Consider the following 20,940-nt stretch of genomic DNA (forward strand, 5'->3'; position numbering starts at 1 on the left):
TATCGTTCCCACTCTCACATGTGGAAACCCTCCGTACTCTGCCTGGGAATCTGTCCCCAGGCCTGTAATTTTGATAAACGGAAAAACATCTTCATTTTATGAGATTGAGGAATTGTGTTTTTACCAGTTTCTCATGTTGAGGCTTGATATGTCACAAGTACCACAAAGCCAAAATTATGACAACTTAGCAAGGTCACCCCCTTATTGTCTAATTCTCTTCTCCTTTACTAAGGATCATATATTTCTCATTTGTTAAAGGAAAATATCTTTGGAAATTATATAACTGAAACCTAACTGGGTAGAATATTTTTGAACTTGAGAACGTTACTTCTTCACAGCATAATACTTGATTGACTTCTGAAACATTTGAAGATAGATAAGCCTTCAGTTACACCAAAATAGTAGTTGTTCCAAGCTTCATATAGCAATTGTTTTCATTTACTGTCTATTTTCTTTTTTAAATTTGAGGTGGGGAAGACCTTATTTGACATTATTTTATTGTAAACATTGCTGACATTATCTTTTTTAACATATTGACCTCTATTTTGCTGTTTTAATTTTTCTTTTATGCCCTGCCCCCAAGTAAAATTTCTCCTTATTTTGTTTTTAAAATATAAAACTTTTGGCAGGAGATAATTATTTTGTTCAAGTAGGAATTTGTTTTAAAATTCTGAGACTTATTAAGTATCTCTCTTACTCAGATGTGTCTGTACATATTACAGACAGATACACACATTAGTGATACATTTATCAAAACTAACAAGTCAAACCCACTAATGGCCAGTTCTAATTATGACCTTTGTAAAGTTTACCAGGGACTATAATACTCCAAAATATGTACTACCTCTAGTGAGGGTGATACTGTTATTCAAGGGAGACTCATATTTCAGGCCCAGGTCCTCACCATGACCCTAGGAAGTACGTGCTATTTTCCCATTTTACTGATAAGAAAACCCAGCCTCCACAATAATTGAGAGTGTGCTCCTATCACACAAAGGCTAAGGGGCAGAGGCTTGGTGAGACTCCAGAGCCTGTGTTCTTTTCACAGAACAACAATGCTTCTATGTGTCAGAAGAGGAAATACAGTTGATTATACTTTATCTTAATTAATTCAGTACGTTAGGTTTATCTCGTTTGTATGACATAAATAGTTCAGTTTTTAACAAATAATTTATGTGCTTTCTTTGGCAGAAGTTATTTTCCTGTCAGTCATCTGTCCAGACCATTATATGACAAGTCATTTCTAATTATCTTCTAGAGTAATTACAAAGCCTATATTCATGAAGAGGAGAACTGAGTTCCTTTGAAACAAAGCATTTTCTTGAGATTTCCCTTGATTCAGCTGAAATAAAATATACTCTTATCAGAATGATTTTATGACATCTTTGAAAGTCTGATAATGTAACTTCACAGGAGTGATTTTTGAGTGGTTTATAGAGATGTATTGATCCTGGTGCAGTAGTTCTTGTTAAGACAGCAATATTGTTCTAATGTTGGTCTATACAAATGAAATTATTATAAGACAGTTTTTATTCTCCAAGTTAAGATCTTTGAACTCAAATTTCTCATTTTTCATGGTTTTGCCCTGCATTTTGCAGAGGTTCTTCCTGATCTTCCAAAACCCTAATTTAGTTCTCCTCAGTGATCATTCTTTCCAGATTATCTCAAGTTTTTAAATTCAATAATCACATTTTGTGCTCTGTGTATGAGTGTTTGGGGACCAGAAGTTCTTCGTGCTCTTATTATAGTTCCACAAAAGTTGTCCTAACAAACTTCCTTTTTTATAGGCAGTGAATATTATCATTACATTTTGGTTCAGTTTCCCTTCCCTATCATCTGTTAGTTTTGTTCCAGTAGAAGTCATCTGTTCTAGTAGTTCAGCTTGATTTCCTTTCCTCCGTTTTCTGAATCCTCTTAAGTGAAATATAACTTTTCTTTCCCTACTTGTAGTTGTGGGTTCCCTGAGACCTATAATGTCAGGCCATTGGTATCTCTAGGTCAGTGGCTAACCAGCTGGCAGGATGAGGCACAGTAGCTTCTGTTTTTATGGACCAGTTGTGAACCATCTGGCAAACTACAACCTCAAAGTTCATTTTTGGGAAAAGTGCTCTTTCCTCTTGAGCATTTCCTTTTGTAGGCAGCAACCCTCTCCAAAAGGCCAGCATACTCATGCCAAGTGAAGCCACAGAGAACACAACTCCACAGTGTTAGCTGTCTTTCTTGGAGACTTGGCAGAGGGAGTGACCCCAGGTGTACCTTCTAGGCTCAGGCACCATTTCTGTGATTATTTTATTCCAGAGAATGAGTTAGAAGGGAAAAGAATCTATGGCACAAGCTCAAGCAGATGCCTGCCCAAGTCCCTCAAACCTGAATTGATCATGTATTTTATCATCAAAAGAATTTAGGAAGAACTCTGGTATTTTTTAATGTTCTAATGTGAGCTTTTGGATTTAACTGTCTTTCCTACAAAGATTTCTCAAAGCATTATCTGATGACTTCGAAAAATAAACAATGTGTCCTTTAACATTCATAAAATTCATGAGTTCATACTTATACTTTAAAAAAAGAAAGCAAAAACAAATGAAAACTCCTTGATAACCACTGGGCCCAACTCTTGACTTAGAAATTTAAAGGGAAATATATTAGGTATTCTGCCTTTTCTATCAAACTGCATTTCAGGGCAATCAAAATAGCTCTAGTTGATAAACTCACTCTCAAAGAATTCCAGCCCATTTTTAACTCCTAATAAAATAATTTATTTAGCAACATCAGTGGGTGAAATCATTAGTTAAAAGGTTGAAGGGGAACTTTACAACGGTGGGATCAAGTTGTTACCAGTTAAATCCAGTGATCATTTATTAGTATTGCTGAAAATTGAGTACCCAGACACTGTGAGCCTCCTGGCATGACAACATGAAGTGCATGCTGAAGTGTGTAAGGATGAAATGATACATTTGGGATTTGCTAAAAATTTTTCAGAAAAAAAGTTGGGGGGGGTACAAAGATGATGTAAGAATGGTAAAATCTTAATAATTTTTAAATCTGGGTGATGGGCACATGGGGGTTCATTATACAATTCTCCTGTGAATTTTTATTATAAATGGTTTTAAACTAGCATTGAGGTTTTGGGGATGACAAATGGAAAAGAATATTACTTGGTCATTTTTCTTTGTTTTGGGGGTTTTTTTAACAAGCAACTTTCTGTTTGTGTTCATGATGTTATAACGTTGTCATCCCCCTACTTGTGAAAGTTGACCTATAAAGTTACAGAATTAACATCATGTCCTTATGACAGATCTTTCCCTAGACCATTCTGACCTGGTTGCAGAGTTATTGAAGGAGTTGTCTAACCATAATGAACGTGTAGAAGAAAGAAAAATCGCCCTCTATGAACTCATGAAACTGACACAGGAAGAATCTTTCAGTGTTTGGGATGAACACTTCAAAACAATATTACTTTTATTGCTTGAAACCCTTGGGGATAAAGAGGTAAAACGGCAGAATATGTAAACAATAGCCTGTTTTTCCTGTCTTGGATTGCCTGTCATTGCCTGTTAATCAAGTGCTACACAGATTTGGAAATTGGGAAAATGAGTCTTTTCTGCTGCTTCTTTCTGCCTGAAATTTTCACTGTAAAGTACTTTTTCTTCCCAACCAAGCAGCTCAGTGATTTTCAACAGTTGACAACAGGGAAAATGAAAGGTTGCTGACAAAATTTTTATAGGAGAGTACTTTTTTTTGCATATTTGAATTAGTTGTTCAAAAGTAAAACTTCCTTTTTAATAGAATGTAGTGGTTCTTGGTTTCTTTAAGAAGTATTAGTTTTCAACTAGAGATGTGAAAACTTAATTGTGTAATATACCGCATATTTTATACAGTTGTCTACAATTCCCCCAACCCATATTAAGACCCTTAAGTTACAGAAATGGAAAATATAAAGATCGTCTACAACCCAAAATATTAAAAACATTAAAATATTTCTTCTTAGCCTACAATCAGGGCTTTGGCATTAAAGGTTTTAAGAGAAATCCTAAGGCATCAACCAGCAAGATTTAAAAACTATGCAGAACTGACTGTCATGAAAACACTGGAAGCACATAAAGATCCTCATAAGGAGGTAAGTGACCTGACAGTACTTCTGATATTATTGCATGAAACATACAAACGTTGTTTGAAAGTACTCTTAGCAAGCATTTTCTTAATGTTCAAGGTAGTATCTGATTGAGAAGCAAACATATAATCTTTTCTGTTTAACTAATTATATTGATACCATGGCCTTTTACCTAAAATAGGTGAGCTCTAGGATATAATTTATATGATTTCATTTTCTCCTATAATTCACTTTTAGATTTCCATTTAGAGTTCACCAATCTTAACTTCACTTTCCATTTACCAATAAGAATTTGTTTTTTTTAAATAACTAATGAAGATAAGAATCATTGTTATTTTAAAGTGGTAAATTGCCTATAGGAGCTAGATGTCTGTTAAAAGTTTACTCAGTAAAACAATGAGTACAGCTTTCCTGAAAGAGTCCTGTAAACCTGTCTTGTTACATTATAGTCAGGATATCCCCATCATGACCAATGACACTGATGAGATAATCAGTGAGATGAGATAATCATAAGGACTTTCATTAAAATAATTAGAAAAGCAAGTTTCAAATAGGGACTGCAACTCTAAGAGAAAGCATCAGAGCAATACATAAGCAAAAGACAAGTCAAAAAAAGAAAGTTAAAACAGCAGTGAGACAAAATAGATTAAAGTTAAGTATAAGATTTAAAACTGTAAAACTCTCAGAAGAAAGCATAGGTGTGAATCTTTGTTACCTTGGGTTAGGCAATAGTTTCTTAGATACAATACCAAAAGCAGAAATAATCAACAAGGAAAAAAAGAGTAAATTGAACTTTATCAAAATTAAAAACTCTTGTGCTTCAAAGGATGCTCTCAGGAAAGTGAAAAGACAACCCATAACATAGAAAATTTTTGCAAATCAGGTCTGATAAGGGACTAACCACCATAATATATAAAGAACTCTCATAACTCAACAATGAAAAGGTAAATAACTCAGTTTTTCAACGAGCAAAGGATCTGAGTTGACATTTCTTCAAAGAAGATATACAAATGGCCAATAAGCACATAAAAGGATTCTCACCCTCATTAGTCTTTAGGGAAATGCAGCTAAAACCACAATGAAATACCACACTTCACACACATGAAGAAATGTTGGTGAGGATATGAAAAAATCGAAACCCTCTGGGTAATTCACTTTTCAGAAGCTGTGACTGTGAATCTTATAGGAGAGTGAGCCATAACTTTTAAATCTACCTGGATTTTTAATCCGATTTTTTAAAAAATCCACTTGGTGTTTAGTAGTGGTACATCTGTAACATCTTGCTGAAGGCTTAAAAAAGCTATGTAATATTTGTACTTTAGTTATCCACCTTCTGACCTAAATAAGGCCTTGTAGCATACCAGTTTTTACCAAAGATAAAATTGACATTCTTAAGCTGTTAGAGCTGAAATTAGCCCTAGGTCTTCTGACTTGCAGTGTATTTTCCACTATACCTTTCTAAGTACCTCTCACAGATTGAGAGCACAAATGAGACAATACCAAAGTAGCAGCAAAAGCAATAATTTTTACATGTTTTCAAGACCATCTTTAGAGATTACAGCTTCCAATAAAAATATAGATAACTGTTTCTTCTCTTCATTGCAGAACCAGTGTTTTACCCTCCCCAAGTCCAATGTAGAAGGAAAGAAAATCATTATGAACAGTAGGGGAAATAACCTGTTAACTTGATAACATATTAATGAAATGATTTTTATTTTATTTTGTTAATAACTTGATAAAAGGCACAAGCCCTCCTGGAGTTGAGGGTCCTAACAATGAGCAGGGTCTCAGCGTGGCTGATGCAGAGGACTCCAGTCACAGTGTAGTCTAGGTGGACAGAGCCTCCGCTCCCCTGCAGAACTAGACCACAATATCATGTTAAAGTTGCTTTTAATCATTGAATCAAGCCAACATTAAGAGAACACAAATGAAGGAAGAATGATGTAAAAAAGCACCATGTTTCCATCTTCTAGCTTCAACAGCTATCAACGTTTTACCAAACCTGTTTTATCTGTACCCTCACCTTTTATGTTTGTTTGTTTAGTGTTTTCAAAGAAAATCCCAGATATCACGTCCTAGGACTTCTTTCATGAAATGTATACATCCAGACCACAGTATACGTTTTACAAAATTACTTCCCTGCTAAATGTTGACCTCTTTGTTTTAGGTGGTGAGATCTGCTGAGGAAGCTGCGTCAGTGTTGGCCACTTCAATCAGTCCGGAGCAGTGCATCAAAGTGCTTTGTCCCATCATCCAAACTGCAGATTACCCAATTAATCTGGCTGCAATCAAAATGCAAACAAAAGTGATAGAGAGAGTTTCCAAGGAAACCCTTAACCTGCTTTTGCCAGAGATTATGCCAGGCCTAATACAGGTAAGCAGCAAAGCTTGGAGGAATAAGCTATGTGTGATACATTTGGGACTCAGTTATTTTAGGCACTTGCCAGACAACACTAGTGGCATGACCAAGCCTTCCTGCTGTCTTAGGTGTTCGGAGCAAAGACTTTCTGTAATTAGCTGTGTGTGTGTGTGGTAGAATATACATAACATAAAACTTACCATTTAGCATGGTAACTTACCATTTAATGTGGTTTTTTTCTACGCATACAAACCCATACATATAAATACTTCTAAAAAATGGGGTCATATTTTGTAACATGCTTTGCTTAACTTAATCATAGATTGTGAACTTTTTCCATCCAATAAATAATATTCTATAATGTAATTTTAATGACTAATATTACATGGTATATATATTAAGATCCCTCCTGAAGAGCGTTAATCATTCATTTCTTTGTGCTTCTATAGTATTACCTTTGTGACTGTTCTAAGCCGAATACTACTAAATTGTGAGGTCCTTGAAGATAAGATCCAAATCTTTTCCTTTCTTATCTGTGCTTTGGTGCTAAGAACAGAATATACATAATAGGTGTGTGTCATACATATAGTGGGTACTGAATAAATGTTTGTTGGATGAATAACTTAGAGTAATGGTAGGGATGGGCCAGATGTTAAGATTAATTCAGCCTGGATTACAGGAGTGCCTTGACTGCCAGGCCAAGGAGTTTAGGTTTTATTCAATAGTGAGGAGCTGTTGAATTCACTACAGCTGAATGCTTTAGGAAGGTTACATCAGAGACTTTGGCAGGGTGGAGTGGCAGAGGGGCAGCCCCAGAGTCAGAGGATTGCAGCTTTCCAAGCTAAGTAAGAAAGAACCCGATAAGGAAGTCTGACAGTGGAGTGGGGATGCTGAAGGGGAGGTGGAGGAGGGAAGGGCACGTCTCTGCCTGAAAAGGTGAGAAATTAACTTTGTCCAGTCAGTAAAGCTCTGTCTCCTCAGCATACTTGGGATCTCCTCTTTGAGTTGCATGTCTGTCTCTGGAATGGTACTTTCCTCAGATCCTGCAGGAGTGCTAACAAGGACTTTTCTTCCCAGGGTTATGATAATTCGGAGAGCAGTGTTCGGAAAGCTTGTGTCTTCTGCCTGGTGGCTGTTCATGCGGTAATTGGTGATGAACTAAAACCACATCTCAGTCAGCTCACTGGCAGTAAAGTAAGTAGTGCTGCTCTGTTCTAAAGATGGTGGCTGTGGGTCCTTCTTCAAAATTTAGTTCTTTGAGTGTGCTAAAGAGTAAATTTGGGGGCTTCCCTGGTGGGGCAGTGGTTGAGAATCCGCCTGCCGATGCAGGGGACGTGGGTTTGAGCCCTGGTCCAGGAAGATCCCACATGCTGTGGAGCAGCTAAGCCCGTGTGCCACAACTGCTGGTCCTGCACTCTAGAGCCCGCGAGCCACAACTACTGAAGCCCGCGTGCCTAGAGCCCATGCTCCACAACAAGAGAAGCCACCGCAATGACAAGCCCAAACCACCACGAGGACTGGCCCCTTTTCGCCGCAACTAGAGGAGGCCTGCGCGCAGCAATGGGGACCCAGCACAGCCAAAAGTTAATTAATTAATTTAAATAAAAAGAGTAAATTTGTTATTCGGATTTTAATTAAGCTTTGCGAATCCAACTTATTCCTCTTACCGTTTGCAGTTTAGCTGTTTGTACTTTCACATCTGTTACTCAGGTGAGGTCAGTGGTTTGGTAGGGTGGTTGGTAGACTGCTGTGAAAAAAATGCCTACAGCTTCTGGTTATTTATTGATCACCAACTGACTCTCCTCACTCCGACACCGAAATCCTTACCCCCAAGGGCTGTTTAATTAAGAATAAATAATAGTTATATATCCATGGATTTATATGTCCCCAAATATGGAAAAATTGAACATTAAAAAAAATTTCCTTTATGAACTATGATAATCAAGTATTTGTTTTTCCTCTTTCTGTTCTTATTATGATCACAATAAATGTTTAATTTTGATTTTTTATGTTAAAATAAATTTTCCAATTAGTCCTTAAGATGCAAAAAAACACAAAATCAGTCTTGCTTTCTTCATTTCTTTGATACTATCAAAACCTTGACATTTGTTCTAAGGGGTGAGGATAAACTATGATTGTTGAATTATGGTTTATGAACCAGTTAACTGGCAAGACACTCACCTTCATATAAAAAGTTTCCCCAAATCCTAACAGTTGTCATTACTATAATCAAATTTATTTTTTAAGTAGCAAAGGGAAGAAAAAATACATAGAAAGAAAAAGAGCTCAGGTATATACCTTACAATAAATACCTATACAAGTTATAGATAGATTAAAGCAGTGGTTCTAGGGACTTCCTGGAGGTCCAGTGGTTAACACTCTGTGCTTCCACTGCAGGGGGCACAGGTTTGATCCCTGGTCAGGGAACTCAGATTCCACATGCTGTGTGACGTGGCTGAAAGAAAGAAAGAAAGGGAAAGCAGTGGTTCTTAACCTTTTCTGTGTTACAGACCACTTTGAGCTTTAGCTATAATCTCATCCCAAGAAAAATAAATGCATACAGATAAATTTTACACATAGTTTCATGGGTGCGGGGGGCGTTCAGTGAGCCTCTGAATCTTCGGTCAAAGACCCTTCGGTCAAATACCCTTCGGTCAAAGACAATGTTAAAAAAGCAAACTTTGAACAACAAAGTGGTTTTCAGAGAAAAATGTATCCTGAGTTTTGTCATAAATTTAAGTTAGGTCCTGATAATCCAGAGTTGTCTGTAGAAGAATTAAAATTCAGCACTTTACCAGAATACTAGGCAGCCAGTAGTAATGTTGCATGTGAAGACAGTAGGTAGGAAAAATACCTGAGAATGACATTAGGTGAAAAAAAAGTAGAAAACAGAATTGGATGTGCTTTGATTCCAAACTATAAAAATATGATCTCATACAATAACGACTGCAAAATGACACAGAAATCAAAAACATTCTTGTTAGGAGAGCAGTGACGTAGTTGTCTGAGATCTTGGGTGCTGGAGCCCAAGTGCCTAGTTGCCTCTCCTGGCCCACTTCTCTCTACCCCTGTGACCTTAGGCAGGGATGGCACATCCTGTATCTCGATTTCCTCATCTGTAAAATGTTGTGAAGATAAAAAGAGAGAATTTAAGGCAGTATATTGTATAGCACATACTGCTCAAATGTTTATCATTATTGTCTTGATGGTGACTTCTTTTTCTAAGTTTTGTATGTTATCACTATAACATTTTTTGAAAAGGCATGCTAGAATACTGTCCTGAACAAACTGAGACTTAAAATTTTTTTTTGAAATTCTTAATTATCAACAGTAACTGGGGCATTATAATAACCCCTCAGTCTAAAATATCTTTTGAAGCTCACATATGTATAATTTTTTTTAATGAGCATCTTACAATAATTTAGAGCAGCTTTCTCAAATGACATGTTTGGCTTGAATCTGCAGATGAAGCTACTGAATCTTTACATCAAACGCGCACAAACAGGTTCTGGAGGAGCTGATCCCACTACTGATGTTTCTGGACAAAGTTAGTGAAGCTGATGGAAGTGAACCAGGTCTCTCAAAGAAAGGACAGACAGACCACCCTCATCAATGAAAGGAAATTTTCAAATACATCTTTTGGAAGTTACCATTGTTTCCCAGTTTTAGTTTTTTGTTTTGTTTTGTATTTTCTGTAACAGAGGGCTATCCTCAGTCTGCATGTAACTTTTATGATAGTTATTCCAAATTCAAAAGAAGCAGTATTAACATCAGTTGGTCAATACAAAGTAATTTTTAATCTAATTCATCATTTCACATGTTTTACTTCTTTGTCCTCCCATTAACCTTTGCCAGTGTTATGACTGTATACATTTTTTAAAATGCTGGTTAAACAGGAATGCTTAAAGCTTTAAAAGTTTAACAGTCTAAAACATTTTTTGGCCTTTATTCAAATGCAGAATAATATTTTTATTGCTACTTTGAGTTTTGTTCCGTATCATGTCCTATGCTAGATATATTGAAATGATGTGAAATAAAGCAGGACTAATCTGAACTACAGCTGGACTCTGTTGGTGTGATGGTGATACACGTCATTAATTAGTTGCAACTTCTTTGGGGTGATCTGTAGTTTAAAACTAAGACCTCAAAGAAATGTTACAGAATCAGCCAGTTCTGTAAGGCTGATATCCTTTGTTGGTTGTTGATCTTGCCATCTTTATTTAAAACCATGTCCCCTCTATGATCCCTTAAGAAAGCTGTACCAAATCATCAGCCTGTGTTTTTCCTGTTACTTATTGAAATAGAAGGTTTCATTGCAGGGTTTTTTGGTTTGTTTATCTTTGTTGTGAATGATGCTTTTTTTATTTATTAATATCAAATTCACTTATGAATAAACTTGATAATGGAAACATAAAAAAAAAATCAAGTGCATGTGTGTCCTTGACCGTCTTCTGTTTCTCATTTAATAAACAAACTAATTATTGAGACATGGGAGTCGACAGCACCTTTTCTTTAAATGGTGGAACCTGGTTTCCTTTTACCATGAAATTGTCTTACTTGAAAACATTGATCCTGATGAGAGAGAAGATGGTGCCAAGGTTATTATTATCTTTGTATAATGGGCTCAAATTCTCTACCTCTTCAGGGCTAATACTTTTAACTGAGCTGCTGCCTATAGTGTCTTTTGGAAAACTATTAAAAGGGTGATTTTCTGTTACTTTTTAACAAATTTTTTTAATCACCTTTTGCTACACCTCTTATTTTCATGTGCAACCAACTTTCAAAAATTACCAGTTTTGGTGGAAGGCAAATTTGGTAATTTGGAACCAGGATACTAATGATTTCTCATCTTGACTTTTTAAAAAATCCTAACATAAAGTGAATTTGACTGGAAAGGCAAATACCTATTAGGGAGGCAATTTGCTTTTGTTACAGAGTTATCTGTACTTTCTTTGTTTAATCAAAAAAATGTAGAAATGTATGTAAAGAATTTAAGGCAAGAGTTCTGAATGGATGATTTGTGATAGGCTTTTACCTTCCTTCCTTTTTGTTCTAGCAGCAGGAAAATAGTTTCTCTATATCCCCCCCTTTATCTGTAACAATTTTGTTTTCTACTGTTAATTACATTGTGTATTTATAGTTCTATGCTTACTGTTGTGCATATACTGGCAATAAAACTGTACATAACATTACTTGAACAAATTAACAATGTATATCAGTTGTTTTTCCGTCTCACTGTGTGACAAGTCACTTATCTCATAACTAGGTTTTTTAAAATGTTTAGAAAGTCCTGTTTCCGTGGTATTCTCATGAATTTGTAAGTGCATCCAAGGAGAAAAGATCTGTCAGGAGTAGCAGCCACAGTCCAATGTATATAGCTCTATATGCATGTATATATTATAGCTTATCCTTAAAAAGAAAAGGTATTTTAAACATTGAACTCGTCTCAGTAATGCTTTATGTTCCACGACCTTTAGTATGTTTTATAATCGTTTGGGATCTAAACATTGATCTAATTTTGACCTCTTCTTTAAGGTCCTGCTCTAACTACTGTTGACAACTAAATAGAGTGGCTTAAGCTGAATAATAACTCTACTTGAAAACTTAGATCAAACACCTGGCATCTAAAGGCAGGCACTCAAGAAATAAATGAACTGAGTAACAGAAGAGTATGGTTTAATGTGACGAAGTGAAAGCTAAGTCATGTTTAAAATTCTGTTATTTCAGTTGATAAGACTATAAGAAAGTTATTGTTGACTATTCAGATTGCTATATATAATACCTTTAATTTGTTCATTCCAGAAACATATTAAGATGTCAGCTATTAAAGAGTGGTGATAAAAAGCTACTGGTTAAATTTTTTTCTTTCTGCTTTTCTTCCCTAAGCTAATCATGAGTGTCATTCATTTACCCACGCTGCTGAGAACCAAGTAAAACATATAATTCCAGGTTTTAAAACATGTTTGTTTCTTGTGGGTTTTCAGAATCTGTAATAGACTTCTGACATTTTCAAGTAAGATATGATTTGAACCTGAGGTTTCATATTCGGAGTAAATTTGCTATATTCCTTCATATTTTATTATAAACTTCAGGTCAAAATGACTTTTCATCAAGTTATGTCTTACAGTAAAAAACTAAAATCTTCAGGCCAGATCTATTTGTAAATTCAAGTGTTTCTTATTATTGTTAATTTAGAAAAACATTTACAGTAAATAGAAATGAGGATTAATGTTATTCCATAATACCTGAGGTTTTTTTTTTAATTTAACCTTTGACATCTTTGCTTCCTGTATTGTTCTAGTTCATTTTATTGCAGTTAATCAGTATAGTTTTATAGCCATGCAAATGAAAGGTCTAGAATTAAGCTTTAAAAAAACCTGTCAGTTAAAAAGTTATCCATCTCTATTGTGGAATATTTGGAAAATAATGAAAAACTGAAGGAAAAAAATTACCTCTCATAGCACCACTTTAGATGATCTGTGTTGTTATTTTGTGGCGTGCTAAGATAATCAATTTGATTTAATGCTGAAAACTGTAAGGGAACATTAAGTTTTGTTAACCAGAGAATGACAAGATTAGAATTAGCTAAGATTTTGAATGCTTCTGTTCTGTGCATGTATTTAACAATACATTTTGAGGGCTTCCCTGGTGGCGCAGTGGTTGAGAGTCCGCCGGCCGATGCAGGGGACACGGGTTCATGCTCCAATCCGGGAAGATCCCACATGCCGCGCAGCGGCTGGGCCCGTGAGCCATGGCCGCTGGGCCTGCGCGTCCGGAGCCTGTGCTCCACAACGGGAGAGGCCACAACAGTGAGAGGCCCGCGTACCACAAAAAAAAACAAAACAAACAAAAAAACAATACATTTTGAATATATTCCTTCTTTGTTTTTCTATAGGATGACTTCTAACAGCAGCAGAATATTCATTGGTATGTATGCAGCATAATCCTGGGTTGTTGATCTTCACTGGATATTCCTATAACAAATAGCTACATCTTTGGCACATCTCCAATTATTTCGTACTTGGCAATTTTACAGACGCCTTTACTATGAAATTACTAAATACAGAAAAACAATCCTTATTTAAAGATATACTGATTACTTAAATAGCTGGGTTTAAAGTACTCTTATAATAGTAATCTAAAATAGAACAGGAAAATACAAGAAATCTTTAAATGTATCAGAATTTCAGTATTTCAAACTTACGTACATTCATCCATGCAGAAGATATGTGGGTAGTTGCCTTCAGGGAGACAGAGTAGAGCAAATAACCATGATACAGTGTGGTTAGTGCTATAGTAGAGAATAACACAGGGTGCTGATGGGAGCTAGAGAATGGGGGTGGGGGTACACATAAGGTGTAATCACAGAAGGCTTCCTAGGAGAAGAGGTGATGTTTAAATTTAGTCTGGAAACAATGGATCTGAGGCTCATTGGGGTGACAGGGTAGGGAGAGCAGAGGGAAGCCAAAGAGCAAGGCAGTGCTCTATGAAGTAAGAAGCATTACGTCATGTCACTGGAACTTTTTAAACCATGATTTGTTTTGGAAAATGTAAAAGAAATCTCATATACTCTCTTAAAAGTCCCCATAAAATATCTTTCAAAAAGAAAAAAAAAATCTGTGCATTCTCACAATCAAGAAAGCTTGGCTATAGCTTTTCTTTCAGGGGTTTTAGTTCAAAAGTTTTCCTTTTGCAGACGCCGCCACATCGGAACTTCCCGCGCAGCCCAACCATGGTCAACCCTACCGTGTTCTTTGACATCGCCGTCGACGGCGAGCCCTTGGGCCGCGTCTCTTTCGAGCTGTTTGCAGACAAAGTTCCAAAGACAGCAGAAAACTTCCGTGCTCTGAGCACTGGGGAGAAAGGCTTTGGTTATAAAGGTTCCTGCTTTCACAGAATAATTCCGGGATTTATGTGCCAGGGTGGTGACTTCACACCATAATGGCACTGGTGGCCAGTCCATTTATGGGGAGAAATTTGATGATGAGAATTTCCTCCTGAAGCATACGGGTCCTGGCATCTTGTCCATGGCAAATGCTGGCCCCAACACAAACGGTTCCCAGTTTTTCATCTGCACTGCCAAGACTGAGTGGTTGGATGGCAAGCATGTGGTCTTTGGCAAGGTGAAAGAGGGCATGAATATTGTGGAAGCCATGGAGCGCTTTGGTTCCAGGAATGGCAAGACCAGCAAGAAGATCACCATTGCTGACTGTGGACAAATCTAATAATAAATTTGACTTGTGTTTTATCTTAACCACCAGACCATTCCTTCTGTAGCTCAGGAGAGCACCCCTTCATCCCCATCTGCTCCAAATATACTATAATCTTTGTGCTCTCATTGCACTTCTTTGGGTTCCATATTTTCCTTATTCCCCTCCAAGTTTAGCTGAATTGCAAAGTTAAGTTTATGGTTATGAAATAAAGACTAAACAACCGTTAAAAAAAAAAAAAAGTTTTCCTTTTCTTACAAAGTTACAATATTGAATTCGCTTTCCAGACTGTATCATTTATGTCTCCCCAGCTGGGCATCATTACACAGGTTGGTTTAGATGGGAACATGGGATGCCAGTGGAGAATGACCCCGGATTGAGTACTAGATACTCTGAGATATAATCTAACTGAACTAAGGAGTTCACTGAAGACTTAAACTGAAGAACAGCATGGTTAGAATTAACATCACAAACAACTCAATTTTACATACTCTGAAAACATCAGAAGTGAGTTCGTTTTTAGGTTACAATTTTTTTATGGATTGGTCTCTATGAATCTGGTTCTGATTACCCTTATTTACCTACTAAATATTTGAGCACCTGCCCTGCATCTGACACCTCTAAAATCTGTCTGCTGTAAATATGTAGCTGTGGATCTGGTAATAGGAGAGATGCATTAATGTGCTTTCAGAAATGTGATTGGTACAGGAGGGACCGGCCTGTAACTCAAGGTAGAAGGTGCTGCTTCTTGCAAACCATCCTGACCAGATAGCCCTGCATGCAGCCCCGGTCCCCCGGTATTTTTTCCCTTAAGAAAGTGTGAATCTGTTATTTTTATTGGAAATGAGTGCAAAAAGGGATTGCTTGCTGGTTTTAGTCTAAAGCCAATTTGACAACATTAATTTTTATCTAAGTTCAGGTCTGAGTAAAGACTTAGAGTTGAATTTCTTCAACAAAGCAAGAAATGTGCCTTTTCTTCTCCATCCTCCTAAAGCCATGGTTTTCAACTAGGGGTGACTTTGCCCACTGGAAGACATTTGGCAATGTCTGGAGGTATTTTGGGTTGTCACAACTCGGTGGGGGAGTGCTACTGACATCTAGTGGGTACAGGCCAAAGGCGCTGCTAAGCATCTTACATAGACAGGACTGCCTTACCACCCACCCCACCACACGCAAAAAACAAGTATCCAGCCCCAAATGTCAGTAATGCCCAGGTTGAGAAAACTTGCACCAAAGCAAAGGAGTTTCCATGGGTAGTTCCATGGGTAATACAGCCCAGTTTAAAAACACTGAATCAGTTTTTTACACTAATGTTGAACACAAAAGTGAACAATCCAGAACTCATTTCCAGCTGAATTTTAGGATAAATTTTCCCATTTTTTAATACATACGGGCTCACATGCCAAACATTGAACACAAGTCATTGATCCCCAACTCAACCCAAACTATTTTCTACTTTTTCTCCATTCTAAAGTCTCAGTCCAATGCTAGGGTAGTCCTTCAAACTTTCCTCTAAGAGAAATGGTGATTTTTATTTCAAAGAACTGATTTCTAGCTCTTGAGGTCAGAGAATTTCCGTACAATGAGGTTTCCTCCAGGTCTGCAGCAGTGTGGATGACCGAGGAGACTCAGAAGAATGGCCTTGAGGTTTGTTGGCCAGTATTAAGTCGATATTCAAATATTGTGTAATTCCACCTGTATGAGATACCTAGAACAGAAAGTAGAATGGTGTTTGTCAGGGGCTGCAGGGAGGAGGGAATAGGGAGTTATTGTTTAATGGGCACAGAGTTACCGTTTGCAATGATGAAAAGAGTTCTGGAGAAGGATGGTGGTGACAGTTGCAAAACAATGTGAATATACTTAATACCACTGAACTAAACATTTAAAAATGATTAAGATTGTAAATTTATGTTATGTGTATTGTACCACAATTAAAAATAATTTAAAAAATAATGGTCATGGGCTTCCCTGGTGGTGCAGTGGTTAAGAATCCGCCTGCCAATGCAGGGGTCACGGGTTCAAGCCCTGGTCTGGGAAGATCCCACATGCCGAGGAGCAACTAAGCCCGTGCGCCACAACTACTGAGCCTGCGCTCTAGAGCCCACAAGCCACAACTACTGAGCCCACATGCCACAACTACTGAAGCCCACGTGCCTAGAGCCCGTGCTCTGCAACAAGAGAAGCCACCGCAATGAGAAGTCCGTGCACCACAACGAAGAGTAGACCCCGCTTGCCGCAACTAGAGAAAGCCTGTGTGCAGCAACGAAAACCCAACGCAGCCAAAAATAAATAAATAAATAAAATTTCTTTTTTAAAAATTGCCTCAAAGATTTTTTTTTTTTTTTTTTTTTTTGCGGTACGCAGGCCTCTCACTGTTGTGGCCTCTCACGTTGTGGAGCACAGGCTCTGGACGCGCAGGCTCAGCGGCCATGGCTCACAGGCCTAGCCGCTCCGCGGCATGTGGGATCTTCCCGGACCGGGGCACGAACCCGTGTCCCCTGCATCGGCAGGCGGACTCTCAACCACTGCGCCACCAGGGAAGCCCTCAAAGATTTTTTTTTTAATAAATAAATAATGGTCATTAAAATGAGGTCAAAATACAAAAGTAATTAAGAACTCTGTTCACCACCTGATTACTGTGAACAACTCTTTGTAAAGATATTTGGGTAAATAATATATCAAATGATACCCATGGTGTATTTTATATATATATTTATATATATATATATATATATATATATATACTGAGTATATAAAAGAGCAGAGTAGGCAAATTGAAGCAACTCTTTATTTTGTTTTTAATTTTTTGGCTGTGTCGGGTCTAGTTGCGGCACGCGGTATCTTTCATTGTGGCGCACAGACTCCTCTCTAGTTGTGGCATGCAGTTTTCTCTCTCTAGTAGTGGCGTGCAGGCTCAGTAGTTGTGGCGGGCAGGCTTAGTTGCTCTGCAGCATGTGGGATCTTAGAACTCCGACCAGGGATTGAACCCACGTCCCCTGCATTGGAAGGCGGATTCTTAACCACTGGACCACCGGGGAAGTCCCAAAGCAATTCTTTTAAAAGTTGCTGTGTTGTGTTGAGATGTGTTGCCCACAAAGATTGCAAAATTTCAATCATGGCTTCCTCTCCTGCACTCTGCTCATTTTGTTCATTCACTGATTTCAGTGATTCTGACTTCACCACTGATGGGTTTTTCTAAATTTGGCATATGGAATAAGACCCACTTTGTCTAAGTCCTGCCTCCTTTAAGGCACCTTCTGCCTCCTGTCACCACCCTTGCCTTCTGCTGTTGTATCAACTAGTTGGCATCTGTCCTAGATTTCCTCACCTTCCCAAGAGAGGATAGTAGCAGAGAATGGATTATGCAGTGAAGCTGCTCAAGTGCAAAATCACTATTTCCACCACTTGAGCAAGTTAATCTCTCAAAGCTTCAATTCCTCATCTACAGAGCAGCAAAAACAATAGCACTTATCGCATAAGAATATTATGGAACTAAATGAAATAATGCCTGTTTCTTGGTCATAGCCTGACACTCCACATGTGAGGGCCTTTAGAGCTGCAGTCTTAGACGGGGTGCAGCCATGCAGCTGACTCCCAGCGCTGCTGCTGTCTTCCTTTGTGCTCATTTATTTCACCAGCCTTGGACCTGAGCTGCTCCACCCAGCCATCATAGACCCAACATTTCATTTGCTAATTGCGGGGCTTTAAAAAATTTTTTTCTGATTGTGGTAAAAAACCATGTAACATTAAACTTAACCGCTGTAGCCATTTTTAAGTGTACAGTTCAATAGTGTTAAGCACATTCACACTGTTGTACAACAGACCTCTAGAACTTTCTCATCTTGCAAAACTGAAATTCTACTCCCATTAAACACTAATTACCCTTTCTCTAGCGCTTGGCACCCATCCGTCTACTTTTTGTTTTTATGATTCTAACTACTTTAGATACTTCATAGGAGTGGAATCATACAATATTTATCATTTTGTGACTGGCTTATTTCACTTAGCATAATGTCCTCAAGGTTCATCCATGTTGTGGCATGTGCCAGGATTGCCTCCTTTTTTAAGTCTGAATAATATTCCAGTGTGTGTATATACTACATTTCTTTATCCATTCATCTATTTTGGAAATTTGTGTTGCTTCCAACTCTTGGCTGCTGTAATGCTGCACAGGCCTTTTTTTTTTTTTTTAAACCATTTATGTGTTTTTAGCACTGTCCACAATACTTGAACATAGCAAGTCTTAATACTTGTTTTATAAATGAATACATGAATAAATTAATTCAGTGAGTCTTTAGAATATCCCAGTCTCCTAAAAACAATAAAATTGTTCTATGTGTCTTTACATTCTGACTTTTGTTGCTGCTTTATATTTTAGCATGAAAATATGTAATAAATACTGTATACTAATTGTTCTTTCCTGTGTGTCAGGTTTTGTGCCGAGTACTTTAGATGCATTAACTTTTCATTCTAATCCTACAAGGCAAGTATTATTATCATCATCATCTCCAGTTTACAGAAGAGAGACTAAGACTTAGAGAAGTTAATTGATTTGCCCAAGTCCTGTAGCTTATAAGCTGTGTTTTAAATCCAGACTGAGGCCAGAGATAGAAAACTTAATCTCTGTGCTATAAAGGCTCTAGTTATAGTACATGAACATTTTTTAGGTCCCCTCCCAACTTTGTGAATAGTGGTGCCTTTAAGATCTAAAAAAAAAAAAAAAAAAAAAAAAAACGCCACCACCTATGGCATTTCAAAACTGCTCTAGCTGTGTATGAATAAATAAATAAATAAATAAATAAATAAAATTCAAAAATTAAAAAGAAACTGCTCTTTAGGTATTTTGAAAATCTGGTGCATAAAAATAGTGAGTTTCTAAAAATGCACACATCTCACCTAGGGAAGTACAGAAGTACTCAGAATAGGTAAAAATAATATCCATAGTAGTTAAAGAAGAGGATGTAATTTCCATATCCTCTATTGTCCTGGAAGCACCGATAAAGTGAGGCCTTATAATTCAACCCAAACATTTGTCTTGGAGATGCCTGATAACCCAAAGTGTGGCTGGGCAGGGCAGCTAAGCTCCAGCCCTGACATCTCGCTGAGACTAATACTTATTTCATCATCCTTTCTAACTGTCCTTCCTTCCTTTGCTTGCCTGTCTTCAAGCCTGGTTGGCAAGAGACGTCGCAGGAAGACACCATACAATAGCCCTAAGGAGGGGCAGTCAGCCCAGACTGGAATACAGGTATAGTAAGGGAATGTCTCCAAGAAGAGGGGAAAAGGGAAAAGAAAGAGGGGGATTGGTGATGAGCTAATATATTGAGAAGGGTTTTTCTCAGACTTTGGGAGTGAATGTAGGTAATTGGACAAGCAAATGAAAAGCAAAGTATGTATCATAATATATTATATCCTTATTTGTGAATATTTGCACATAATGATGGTATTAATGAAAGTTGACTTCACCAAAAAGCTGCTTTAGCTCTGATTGGGTAGGAGGTATATAGATTACCGAATCCTTACCTTCCCTTGAAGAAAGTGAATAGATAGTGTCTAAAACCACATACAATATCAGGAGATATAGCTAAAGGTTGAGAGTGGCTGCTTTGGAAACTAGCAACGTCATGAGAAGGGAGGTTGGGGCAGGGGACTGTGCTTTGTTATTGATGGATGTTTTAAGCTATGTACTTTTACCACTTTGATGTTCTTAAAAAGTAAATGAATTACACCAGCACTTCCAGATGTGTATTGTTCATGGTGCAAAACAACAACCAAAAAAAAAACTAACATGTACATGATATATGATTTTAAAGTTTGGGGGAAAAAAGGGTACATTCAAGATTGCAAATCTAGGATGTAGAGACAGGAGGAACTGAGGAAGAGAGGGAAAAGACCATTTGAGATGTGGGGTATGACTTCATTTGTATGACTTCATATATATTTGTTTTATTAAAGTCTTATCCCTACAGAAATGTAACTGAGACTTCTGGTCTTTTCCTCTGCTTCCTTGGCCCAATCTGCCTTTTTTCCTGCCTCCGTATTCAAACCAGTATTTATACATTACAAACACCAGTCTTTGGTGTATGATGTTTGGTCAAAAAAAAAAAAAAGTGATATCTCAGTTCAGAAAATCCCTTACCACATCAATGATGATTGGGGAAGATTGATGCTCGCTTTAGGTCTCCAGACCTTGGTTTTTATTTATTTATTTATTTATGGCTGCTTTGGGTCTTCGTTGCTGCATGCGGGACTTTCTCTAG

The 20,940-nt window shown here is 37.4% G+C and overlaps 1 protein-coding gene and 1 pseudogene across 22 annotated transcripts in view; both read left to right on the plus strand.

The window, feature by feature from the left end:
- The window catches only part of CLASP2 (cytoplasmic linker associated protein 2), a 178,020-nt gene extending 166,341 nt beyond the window's left edge, over positions 1-11,679 (plus strand). For all 22 annotated transcript variants that reach the window (XM_060162421.1, XM_060162424.1, XM_060162422.1 and 19 more), the window contains 5 exons: positions 3,296-3,489; positions 3,989-4,117; positions 6,279-6,485; positions 7,548-7,664; positions 9,936-11,679. In XM_060162421.1, the coding sequence (XP_060018404.1) occupies positions 3,296-3,489; positions 3,989-4,117; positions 6,279-6,485; positions 7,548-7,664; positions 9,936-10,022 (734 nt within the window). In that variant the 3' untranslated portion in view covers positions 10,023-11,679. The remainder of the gene's footprint in view (positions 1-3,295; positions 3,490-3,988; positions 4,118-6,278; positions 6,486-7,547; positions 7,665-9,935) is intronic.
- Positions 11,680-14,166: 2,487 nt separating this feature from the next.
- On the plus strand, positions 14,167-14,724 carry LOC132528063 (peptidyl-prolyl cis-trans isomerase A-like; annotated as a pseudogene).
- Positions 14,725-20,940: the final 6,216 nt, after the last annotated feature.

The sequence above is a fragment of the Lagenorhynchus albirostris genome, chromosome 10 (genome assembly GCF_949774975.1).
Source record: "Lagenorhynchus albirostris chromosome 10, mLagAlb1.1, whole genome shotgun sequence".
Taxonomy (NCBI): domain Eukaryota; kingdom Metazoa; phylum Chordata; class Mammalia; order Artiodactyla; family Delphinidae; genus Lagenorhynchus; species Lagenorhynchus albirostris.